This window comes from Phaseolus vulgaris, chromosome 9 (assembly GCF_051622355.1).
Source record: "Phaseolus vulgaris cultivar YP4 chromosome 9, ASM5162235v1, whole genome shotgun sequence".
In the NCBI taxonomy this organism is placed as follows: Eukaryota; Viridiplantae; Streptophyta; class Magnoliopsida; order Fabales; family Fabaceae; genus Phaseolus; species Phaseolus vulgaris.
In genome coordinates this window covers 31,316,736-31,328,534 of record NC_143506.1, presented here as the reverse complement: position 1 = coordinate 31,328,534, position 11,799 = coordinate 31,316,736, and the positions used below count along the sequence as shown (strand labels likewise).

At 33.5% G+C, this 11,799-nt stretch overlaps 1 protein-coding gene across 1 annotated transcript; it reads left to right on the top strand.

The window, feature by feature from the left end:
* Positions 1-4,307: 4,307 nt before the first annotated feature.
* On the top strand, positions 4,308-9,746 carry VIP4 (leo1-like family protein). Its single transcript, XM_068624035.1, has 12 exons — positions 4,308-4,698; positions 4,790-5,139; positions 5,582-5,726; positions 5,826-6,011; positions 6,470-6,646; positions 7,273-7,404; positions 7,481-7,660; positions 7,743-7,874; positions 8,011-8,115; positions 8,203-8,454; positions 9,019-9,179; positions 9,535-9,746. Exons 1-11 carry the CDS (start codon positions 4,576-4,578, stop codon positions 9,154-9,156), a joined length of 1,920 nt encoding a protein of 639 aa, XP_068480136.1. The 5' UTR covers positions 4,308-4,575; the 3' UTR covers positions 9,157-9,179; positions 9,535-9,746.
* Positions 9,747-11,799: the final 2,053 nt, after the last annotated feature.

Below are 11,799 nucleotides of genomic sequence, written 5' to 3'. Positions count from 1 at the left end.
TTTATGAACCCTAATTTAAAAATTATGAATATTGCAAAGAAAATGATAGCATTTGAGGATAAATTTTATGGTTTAATTTATCTCTTTATTTCCACTACGTTATGAATTGATTTCAAATTAAAATCACGAAATCTCAAGTCTTTTGAGGCACCATAACTCATGAATTTTGTTTTATTTGAATGCAAAACATAAGGGTTACGATATTATTTATGGAATTAATTGTATGTTAAATTTGTAATCGTAAAAAATGATCAAAATTGTTATATTAATGATGAATTTTATTTCAATTACCTATAGAATGGATGCTAAATTATTGGTTTGTGAGTTAATTGTAATCTGTTATTATAAGACATTTATGGATCATCCAAAGATTGATTAATTGTTCTTATAATCAATGGATATGATTGTTAGTAGTGAGTATGCACTATTAACTTGATTTATATATCAAAAGATAATAAATATTTCTAGTTGATGCATATGTCTTACCGAATAATGTTCATATTATTAGCATCATTATGTTTTGTGTATTAATGTATCACCCCCAAAGGAGAACATTAGTATGCATAGAATGTTTATTTGATATATGATTTTTTTTTGTATGTTTAAGTTATGACTCAGAGTATTAATGTTAAGTATGTGTTAATTCAAGTATTTGTTAATGTCTCTTTACATTCACATGTTAAGTTTATGTGAATGTTCAAATAGACTTAGCCTGATATTTATGCGAATGAGCATAACAAGTAATATTAAATCTACTCTTCCTAAAACTGAAAGTGCAAAAAAAATTATGAGATTTATGGAAGAGCGTTCCCAAATTGTTAATAAGTCTTTTGTCGAGAAATTATTGAGTATATTAACTACCATGAATTTTGATGGTTCTCGTACTATGCATGAACATGTCATTGAAATGACAAATATTACAACAAGACTTAAGTCTCTTTGAATGATAGTGGATGAAAGTTTTCTTTTGCAGTTCATCTTGAACTCATTACTGTATGAGTATGGTCATTTTAAAATGTACCATGAAAGACAAATGTAATGTGCATGAATTGCACAATATGTTAGTTCATAAAGAGATCAAAAATCAAGGAAATCACTCAATTTATCATGTGAATAATCAGGTAGTTGGAAAGAAAGTCCATAAGAAACATGGAAAGGGTAATGGACCATTAAAGATTAATGAAGCATCATCTAAAATCTATAAGAAAAATGAAAAATGTCATTTATGTGGGAAATATGGACATTTCCAGAAGGATTACCCTAAATGCAAAACTTGGTTTGAAAAGAAACGAATTCCTTTCAACTTGGATCATAAACCCAAATGAGAAATTTGTTTTCATGAGGAATATAGTGAATGTTCCAGTGGAAGCTATTGGGACTTATCATTTAATCCTTAACATTGAATTTCATTTAGTCTTGTTTATGTATCTAGTATTTCTAGGAATTTAGTTTATTTGTATAAACTGGATGTTGTTGGACACTCTTTTAAGTTTGAGAATAGTTGTTTCAGTTTGTACAAGCGTACTTGCATGATTGGATCTGATACACTTTACGATGGTTTATATAAATTGAATCTTGATAATTTATATGCTAAAACTCTTATGACCTTGCATCATAATGTTGACACTAAACATAATTTAGTGAATGAATGTTTTGTTTACTTGTCGCATAATGTTTACTGTTGCCATAAATAGTATAGAATTTGTTTGATTTCTTTAATTCTATTCTAAAACCTATCCAAAGTTCCCTTTTGTGTGCCTACGTTGTTTCTAGCTTTAATTTTGTTTTAGTGTATTGTAAAACATTATTCCGGTGTTGTCACACTTGAACTCTTCAGTTTGACATTCTTAATTTGAGTCTTTCTTGATTTGAGTGTTAATTACACCTCTTGAGATGAAATTTCATCCTAGTTTATAATCTAGTAAAAGCAACTTTTTTTTTAATGTTTATTGTAGGTTGATGTTTGACCCTAGAGGAAAATAATAAATCAACTAAGAATGACTATTGTTATTGAGCATCACTCAGATATGAGGACAAATCCTTCTAAAGAGGGAAGATATTGTGTAAATCATTCAGCCTCAAAAGGATTGGCTAAGAGGATAAAAGAAGATGAAGCCTCATGGAGGGAAACACCCATGTTTGAAAACTCTTTTTCTTCTTCTTAATTTTGTAAATAATTGTATAGAGTAGTTTAGAAATATATTTTAGGCTAAGAAGAATAGGATTTTGGGTCTTATATTTGGACCAAGTAGCATAAAATTTTGGGTCGTTGACCTTCTATCAACAACTCTTTTGAACGTCCACTTATGAAGCTTACAAGTGGCATCACATATGAAGCTTGTCTCCAATAAGGCGCCACATGAGTTTCCAAGAAGGTGCCACATGGGAAGTTGTTCTCGAAGTTTATTTTTCCACTTGTCCACCTCTAATTGGAGAAGACTTTAAAGCTTGGACAACAAGTTATTGATGCCACATGTTAACTTATGAGTGGGGAGGATTTGTGAAGCTAGTGCCACAAGTTTGGACTTCTAGAGTAGTATAAATAAAAGTGTAAACTCATGTAATTTTTAGCTTGGACTAAGAATTGTTATGCTGCCAAAACTCTTGGAGTTTTTTCTTGTTCTTAGGCTCTCTCTAAAGTAGTATCATTTGTAAGACACTTATAGATTTTCTCCTAAGTGTTGACCTAACACCACTTAAGAACACTAACTTCAAATTCCACTTCTCTCTCAATAACATAAATATGCACTTTTACATGTATTCTGTTGCCTCCATATTTCATTAAGAAATATTCAAATTCAAACCAAAATCTCTTGAAGAAAAACTACTAAATTGCATTGTGTTGGAAAAATATGTACATATCCTTTGTCCTGTACTAATAATGCCTTTTTAGTATAAGGTTTTAAAAATAATTTATTAAGCATAAGTCATTTTTGTGATAGGGGATATAATGTTTTGTTTAACAAAGACACATGTATAGTAAAAACTAGTGAGAAAACTCTTATCTTTTATGCAAATAGACAAAGAAAATTGTACAAAATAAAGTTATGTGATATATCAATAAAGGAGAATCAATGAGTATGAAGAATGACCATGCAAGTTTGAGGTTAATATCAAAGTTGTTGAAACATGGCCTCATACAAGGCTTACCCAAAATGTTGTTCAAAGATGATCTTCTTTGTAAAGCTTGCATGAAAAATAAACAATTAAATTGTCATTTCAAAGTAAGACCACAGTTTCCATATAAATATCCCTTTTGCATGTATAATTTGTAAAAGATGTGGTCTAATTAAAGTAAATGACTATACCAGATGAACATGATTTAGGTTCTTAATACATAAGGACGCGTCTTTATAAACATTTATATAAATTTTGAAAAAGAAAAATGTTTATCTATTATCTTTAACAAAAATGATCACGAGAAAGAGTCCATAAATGAATATTTTTAATGTAGAATTTAAAAATGTGCAACTTTTTTAAATTAATACCTTCGATCATGATGTAATCCATAAAAATTGGATAACTAACCAATTGAATTGGCATGTAGATGATTCCAAATGTTCCCTTTCACATGATGATTTTTAAAAAAAAATATTTTTGGTTACCTTCTTGTGAATCTCAAAAGTGTGCATTATCATCTCCTATTGTTCCTTATTGTTTGTTATCCTTTTCATCTTTTTTCATTAGGGTCACCATTTAAGTAAAAGAGTGTAGAGAGTAGAAAAAAACCCATATTAAAGTCACTAAGAGATTAACCATAGAAGAAGTCGAAGAACTAAGAATCCTTGTCTTGATGATGAGAAAAATCCCCAAAACTTTCAATTTCTTTTTGTACAATTATGAAATCTAAAAGTTTAGTGGATTTGAGAGGAGATAGTTACCTCCTCTTTAAAGAAGAGATGATGAAGAAGTTAATATATATATATATATAATATTACGTTTTTAGATAAATTTAGATAATAAAGTGATATCTTCTTAGTTTTGAAATTTGAAAAAACTGTATACTATTGACATGGTTGTGCAATGAAAATTAAAATAAAGAAAATAAATATTGTATTTTGGACATTAAATAAATAAATATTTATTTTTATTAATAAAATTTACATTTTAAGGAAAAATATTTATTTTTGTAGTAGTCTAACTTACGGTTCAAAAAATAGTAATTAAGAGTGAGAAACCTTACATCATAACACTTGATTTAAAAACCAACAAATTAACTACGACAAAAAACTAACGATATAATAAATTTTTGAAGAGACTCGTGAATTTTTGTTATTAAAAAACCAATTAACATTTGATACCATCTTAAGAAAGTCCAAAGTAGAAGATTTATTTCTATAAATTTAGGTTAACTTTTTTTCTCTAAGCCCAACCTAGGGCGCGCAGGAGGTAGTTTTTTTGGGATGAGACCAGCCATTCCCAATAAATAAGCATGGAATCGCATCTTCGACACTAAAAGCGTGACTGATACGGTGCGTTTCCGGAGCACAGCACAAGAACAAAGAAACACAGCTTCGGAGTTGAAGCGGTTCCGTCGAAAACCTCTCGTGTCTAGGGTTTCTTCTCCCGGAAGCCATGGGAGGCGAGGAGAAGCGCCACCAGATGATGCAGAACCTCTTCGGCGACCAATCCGAGGAGGAGGAAGAGCTCGACGTCGATTCCGAGCACGAATCCAACCCCCAAATCAATTACCCATCCGTACGCCCCCAATTTCATACTCCTTTTCCTTGTACCGCGTTTGGATCCCTACCCTAACCGTTTTTCCATGTTTTCGCGTTTTGTTTTTCAGGACGAGGGAGAGGGAATGGGGGAGCAGGAGGGAGAGGGCGAGGTGGAGGGTCAGGGCGAGGTGGAAATCGAGAGCGAGGGAGACGGAGAAGGAGAAGGAGAAGGAGAACACGATCGCGAGAGCGAGGGCGAGAGGGAGCAGAGCTCGCAGGAGGTTGAAGTGGGAGAGAGAGAGGAGAGTGAGGGAAGAGACTCGGATAGTGACGCCAAAGATGACGGTTATAGCCAGCGTGGCGTCACGAGTAAGCGCCGGGACGACGTCGTTGAGAGCGGATCTGAGAGGTCGGAGGAGAACCATTACGATCACCACGATGAGGAGGAGGAAGAAGTCGACGAAGCTAGAAGCCCAAGGTATGATGTTTCACGAAAATTGTGGACAAATGTGGCTGAATTATGTATTTGATATTTCTGGATGGTTGATGTTTTCCATTGTTAGTGTTGAGATGCATGTTGACACATGTTTCGTTTATTAGGGCATAGGATAGAACACAGGGTATTACTGGTGGTGACCTAAGACTTTTTGTGCTTAATTATTTTGTTTTTTCAGTTTTGGGATTCTAACGCACCCTAGTTTGACAAATTCATCCTCTCTGCTAATTACACTTAACATTTTCTAACTGATAGGATGAACTTGTTGTACAGCTCATAATTAGAGGACCGAATTGAAACAGAAAGGAAGTTGGAGGGCCGAAGTGAAAAATTAAATCAAACGTCAAAGAACTAACCTTGCCAGTTTTTTGTTAACTGCTGCATGACATTGAGACTGATAACTTTTTTTTTTTTTTAAATGTAGTGTGTCGCCCAGAGATGAAAAAGAAGATGAGACACGTGACATGCATTCGGCCCCTGAAATTCGTGATGTATTTGGTGATTTTGACGATGATGAAGATGAGGAAATGGGGTATGCTGTTCAGCAGGACATTGAACAAGATTCAAATGTGAGTAAAGGTGCCAATAGAGATATTGGTTTCAATAATGACATTTTCCTTTATCTGTGAATTGCCCTAATTGATCATATAACTGATTTCCTGCCCCAGAGATATCCTGTGGAGGAGGAAGGAAGTTACGGAAAGAACCTGAGACCAGAAGATATACTTGCTGATGAAGATCACCAGTATGAATCAGAGGAGGAAAACTTTGAGATAAAAACTAAAGAGAAGCCACTTGGACCCCCTTTAGAGTTGGAAGTTCCATTACGACCTCCTCCAGCTCTTCCAGAAAAGGTATGCTTCTAATCATGTTCATCTTCCATTACGAGTGAGAACCCTTTATTTTTATTTTATATTTTAATTTTAAATTAGCTTTAACTTTGCGGCTGGAAAACATGAGTAATTTTCACTCCACTTTTGTGTCGTTAACATTGTTGTGATAAAGAAGTTGGCATGCGTAGTGTGTGAGTGAATCCTGAATTTGAAGTGTTTAAGGAAGTGGATCTTTTAACAGTTTCTTGATAAGTTCCCCTTGTCAAAGTTGGTGACATGTTCCAAATTAGATGAGGATTGTACAACGTCAGGTTATATGACAAGAAGGTCATGCATGATGAATACGTGATATCACTCAGTTTTATGTATAGATGTGTTGCCTTTTCTAATGATGGGCATTCGGGCAAGATATGTTGAATTTCACTATTCAGCCACTTGTATTTTAATCTCTCTCACTCTCTCTCTATATATATTGGCAGATGAACATGATTAAAGTTTCCAATATTATGGGTGTTGATCCAAAACCATTTGATCCTAAAACATATGTGGAAGAGGATACTTTTGTAACTGATGAATCTGGAGCCAGAAAGCGCATTCGGTTGGAGAACAATATTGTACGTTGGAGGACTGCTAGAAATCCTGACGGCACAGCATCTGTAAGTAATTGTATACCGTTTCTTATGCATGCTATCAATTATAATTTCTGTGAACTCTAAATAATTGCGATGAAGAAGATTCTGACATTTTTGTGTAACTTCTTAACTGCTTTTACATCATTTGTATTCCTTTCTACTACCTTTTACTCTTCTAATTATGTCATATAAAATGTTTTTGAATTTTGAGCTTAATATTGAGATGGATTCAGGATACAATGGCCAAATATATTCTTTAAAATTCTGGAGTCTACAATTTCTTGTGTATAAATTCTGCCCTTTGCTTGCAAAATCTGATTTAGTTTTGATGTGCATGGAGATGTCCATGATTTTTTTGAACTGTAGTAGATTTATAATATGTTAAGGAAGTTTCTGATATTTTAAGGATACGGGGGATCAAATTTGAAGCTGCTCATCATTAGGGCCAGGAAGTACTTCAATAAAGTCATTAGTACTAAATAGGAATAACATGCTCCATGTTGTATTATGTTTAACCTTTAACTTTGTAGAACAACCAAAGCCTTTTCTCACCAGGTGGGTTGGTGATATGATATGACATGTCATTCATGATTAGGTTGCAGTATATCATTTTTTACAAAAAATGTATCATGAATTTTCTATTACTGTAGTATGAAAGCAATGCCCGCTTTGTGAGATGGTCTGATGGCAGCCTGCAGCTTTTAATTGGGAATGAAGTTCTTGACATATCAGTGCAAGATGCCCAGCATGATCAAGCACATCTTTTCCTTAGACACGGAAAGGTGAATTTCTTTACTCCCGTGGATGTCTTGATAAATTACTGTTTCCCCCTAATTATCGATGTTTACATCCTTACAGGGAATCCTTCAATCACAAGGAAGGTTATTGAAGAAAATGAGGTTTATGCCATCTTCCTTGTCATCAAATTCCCATCGGCTGTTGACTGCCCTTGTTGACTCAAGGCATAAGAAGGTTTACAAGGTTAAAAACTGCATTACTGACATTGATCCTGAGAGGGAAAAAGAGGAAAAAGAGAAGGTATAATCAATAATTCAATAGTTACATTACATGCTTAGTGTCTCTTGGGTACCATCATCTAATTTCTCTATATCTTTTACAGGCTGAAAGTCAAAATATCCGGGCTAATGTGCTTCTTAACCGAAAGCGTGAGAAGGTGAGCCGGAAGTATACTCCAGCTGTAGATAGGAGGCGTCAACTTTCTCCTGGGTTTTTAGAGGATGCATTGGACGAGGTATAATTTTTAGTTTGTTTCCCCCATAAAAGTCTGTTTTTGCTTTGCTCATGTATCTCCTGCAATTCTCTGTAAGCATATCTGCGTACATAAAACTATGACAGTTCCATTATTTATCTATCTTTCTTTCGTCCAGGAGGATGAAGCAGAATACTATGATTCTCGTCGTTCTCAGCGCCGCTTTGAGGATGATTTGGAAGCAGAAGCCCGAGCAGAGAAACGAATTATGAATGCCAAAAAGGTATTGTTTCTTAGTCTCCAGGAAGTTGTATGGATGTCGATTGTTTTGGCATTTGTCATTTGATGAGGGTTATTTTCTGGAATTTAGTCACAGGGACCTAGAGACATCCCTCGTAAGTCTTCTTTCCCACCTCCTAAATCCTCTCGAAATCCAATGGGTTACCCTGATGATGAGAGAGAGGAGTCTGAGTATGAAACTGATGAAGAGGAAGATGAGAGGCCTCCACCACGCAAGAGGGATGAGGATACTGAGCCAGAGTATGAGGACGATGAAGAAGAGGAAGATCACTATGAAGAGGCAGAACAAGTTAATGATGCATCAGATGAGGAGGAAGAGGAGGTACTGCATATTTTATTAAAACAATACATATTTAAATATTTGGCACTAGGTCCATATAGGTACTTCTATTTAATTTCAATTTGCTTCTTATCTGGTCCTCCATAACTGTTAATAAGAATATATATTCCATGTGATTAGTTCATGTAGTTTCATTGTTTTTAAATCTTCCCCATTTATAATGTTTCCATTCTACGCACTGGTTTGTACTGTGGAGATATTTTTATTTTTGTTTACAAGACTGCTCTACGTGTGTCCTCTTTGTGCTTGTATCTTGTGGGTAGGGTGAAAGTTCATAAGATGATGAATGCATTGCCTGTCAGATATTTTATGCATATGGACTTCTCTCTTATTGTCAAGTGTCACAACTATGGATGAAATCCCACGACATTTTCAAAACACCCAACATGTTTCATCAATGTGTTGGCTATCCTTATTCCCTTTTTTTTTTCTTGTAGTGTTTCCTGCCCTAATTGTTGTACTTCCTTGAGTAATAAATTTAGTTGGAAATAAGGATATTCGATTGCTATGCTGTGGTTTTGAAACTAGTTGGATGTTTTCTCGCAGGAACCAAAGCAAAAGAGTAAGGAGTTTAGAGGCAGTGCCAAGAGGAAGGGGGGATTTGAATCTGATGAGGACTCTCCTCCAAGGAAAACAACCACCCATCGACGGATGGCAGTTGTGTATGATAGTGATGAGGAATGAACTTCCTTAAGCCATATTTCACGGTGAGTAGTCTTAGTCTCTAGAATTTGATTACAATACAGTGCAAGAGTTTCAACTTCAGGGTCATGTATACAAGATTGTTCAATTTTTAATAATTATTTTAATTTTACTTGTCATATTATAAGTGATTTTTAATTGATTAAAGGTGTGGAGTTTTTTTATGCGGAAAGTATATGAAGATTAAACTCTAATAATTAAGATTTTTTCCTTTAGCAATGAATTGACGAGCCATAGGCAAAAGAGAAAAAAATTGTTAAATCGTTTTACCTTCTCCCCCTCACTCTATTATTATTGGTTGATAAATTATATTTTGTTATTTTAAAATAGTATCTGAATGGTCCTTGCCTTGCTGTTCAGGGAAGGATGCGCATAAGACTGCAGCAAAGGCTGAGACGACTCATTCTTTTTCATTTATAGCTACAATTTTAATATTCATCCTTGTATACATAAAGCAGAGTCTGATGATATATTGATGTAGTACTCAGTCTCAGCCTCTCGTCATAATATATGTTGTTGACTCTTGATAATGGTTTTAAAAAAGATGAGTGTAAATAAGTTTGTTCTCTGTATTTTCCGTTCGCAAACCTTTATCCCTGAGTAATGGAATCGGTGTCATTAGTGTTTGCGACTTCATATTTCCCTTTGATAAAAAATGAATCAAAGAACATACACAGTCCAGTTCTAGGAGACCAGAAAACAACAGTTTTTCCATATGCATATTCAAAGACCAACGTCCAAATTTCCTTGTAGATGTTTCGAATAGTACAGGAAGTTGGGTTTAGTTTTTATTTAATGAATTCTATAGAGATTAGAGAATGTGACGTACTTCGGTCGCATTAAAAAATCATATGAAATTTTAAGACTTCTGAAAGAACAACAGACCAATGTTCTACTCGGGCTCTCAAGGATTAAGTAATTTCTTTTGCATGAGATTGAATCCTATCTATATGCATGAACAAGAAACTTCACAACTTTTTGTGAAATTTTAAATTCACTAAATTTCATATACTTGTTTGTTTTTTTACAACAATTTAAATATATTGAATTTTAATTTTATAAATTGAATAAATTATATCCATTACACAATTTATTTTACATTAAGTATAAATAATGTTAGTAATATTAGCTAGCATAAATGTTAAATAGGTTTTATTAAATGGTTTTTCTTATGTATCTATTTTTGTACCTAGGACCTTAGGATTGATTCTTCCTTTTGGTACCTCCATATACTCCATATAAAATATGAAAATATCTTTTTATTTTTTTTGCCACCCACAAATTTCAGATTATATAACTCAGAATGGTATATAATCCGAAAGAATGAACTTGAGTGAGAGTAACTTTTGGATCATGTAATTAGGACACACATTTGAAAAATGATTTCTAGATTACATAATCTGAAAGTTAATCTCATATTAGAAAAGACTTCTGGATTATGTAACCCAGAAACTAATCATGCATTTAAAAAAAGACAAATTTGAAAAATGGCTTTTAGATAAATTTGAAAAATGACTTTTAGATTACACAATGTTTTTGGAAATACAAAAAATTATGGAGTGTGAGAAGAAGAACTGTGGAGGTGCAGGAAGAACAGTCGGACCTTAGATATATCTCTTTTTGTTAGTCTTTCCTCATCTCATTGCATAGCTGAACAGCTTCTCTTCATACTATGAGAACTAAATGAGGAGAATTAAACTCTCTAAATAATATTATTTTTATTTATTTATCTTGATTTGATACTAGAGTGAGTCTCGTTCTATTTTAGTCTTATTCAAGAATATGCTGTCCAACTAATATATGTTGTTATTTATCATCATAGCTTTTTTTCCCAGCCTCATAGGGTTTGCTAGACCTCTTGATTCCTGTTTTGCCCTTTGATTCTCCATTTCTAGTTTGGTTGAAGGAAAAATGTCATTTTTCATCATGATTTCTCTCTTATTAATTGTTTTGTTGTTCACCTCAGTGCAATATGTCTTCTGCACTTGCCACCTTCTTTCTAAAACTCTTAACACCACTTAAAAAAACCCAATGGAAAAAAGTTATCTCATTTGAACTATGGTTCCTTGGCCAAGATTTTCATGACCACCTAAAGAAGATGGAAGAAAAGAACCGTTAAATTAAGCTAAACAGTGGAAGAAAACATATTGTCAATTTTGTGCTTTATTGTGGTAATTTGTGGAACTAAAAATAGTGGGTACACTCAGATCTTTCGTGATGGGCAACTCATTTTGGAAAAAAACTCTATATTTTTTTCAAATGATAGTCAACACATTTATAACTCTACCAAAAGACTGATCTCTATCAAATAAACAAATCACGACATGATATCTTTTATGATTGGAGCTAAAATAGCCATAAAAAAGAAGAAGATGTTTTTGGAGGTTGAGTAATTAGATGAGATTAAGAGGAAGCTGGATAAATTTTATACAATTTTGATTCTTTATGGCATGAATTCGATTTTTGATATAAATAAAATTTTAACCGGTCACAAATTTCGGTCTATGAAAAAAGTCTTTGAGTTACAACTCTTCAAAGCAGTAATGTTTAAGAGCATTGATAAATCTTATATCATGATATCTACATGTGCAAGAGGAGGACACTATGTATTAAAAAAACATTTAT

Bases quoted from the DNA above. Each gene is read 5' to 3' on its own strand.
- VIP4 (XM_068624035.1), top strand. From the start codon at position 4,576: ATGGGAGGCGAGGAGAAGCGCCACCAGATGATGCAGAACCTCTTCGGC. The intron at 7,405-7,480 runs GTGAATTTCTTT...ACATCCTTACAG, and splicing joins TTTTCCTTAGACACGGAAAG to GGAATCCTTCAATCACAAGG. The intron at 8,116-8,202 runs GTATTGTTTCTT...TCTGGAATTTAG, and splicing joins GAATTATGAATGCCAAAAAG to TCACAGGGACCTAGAGACAT.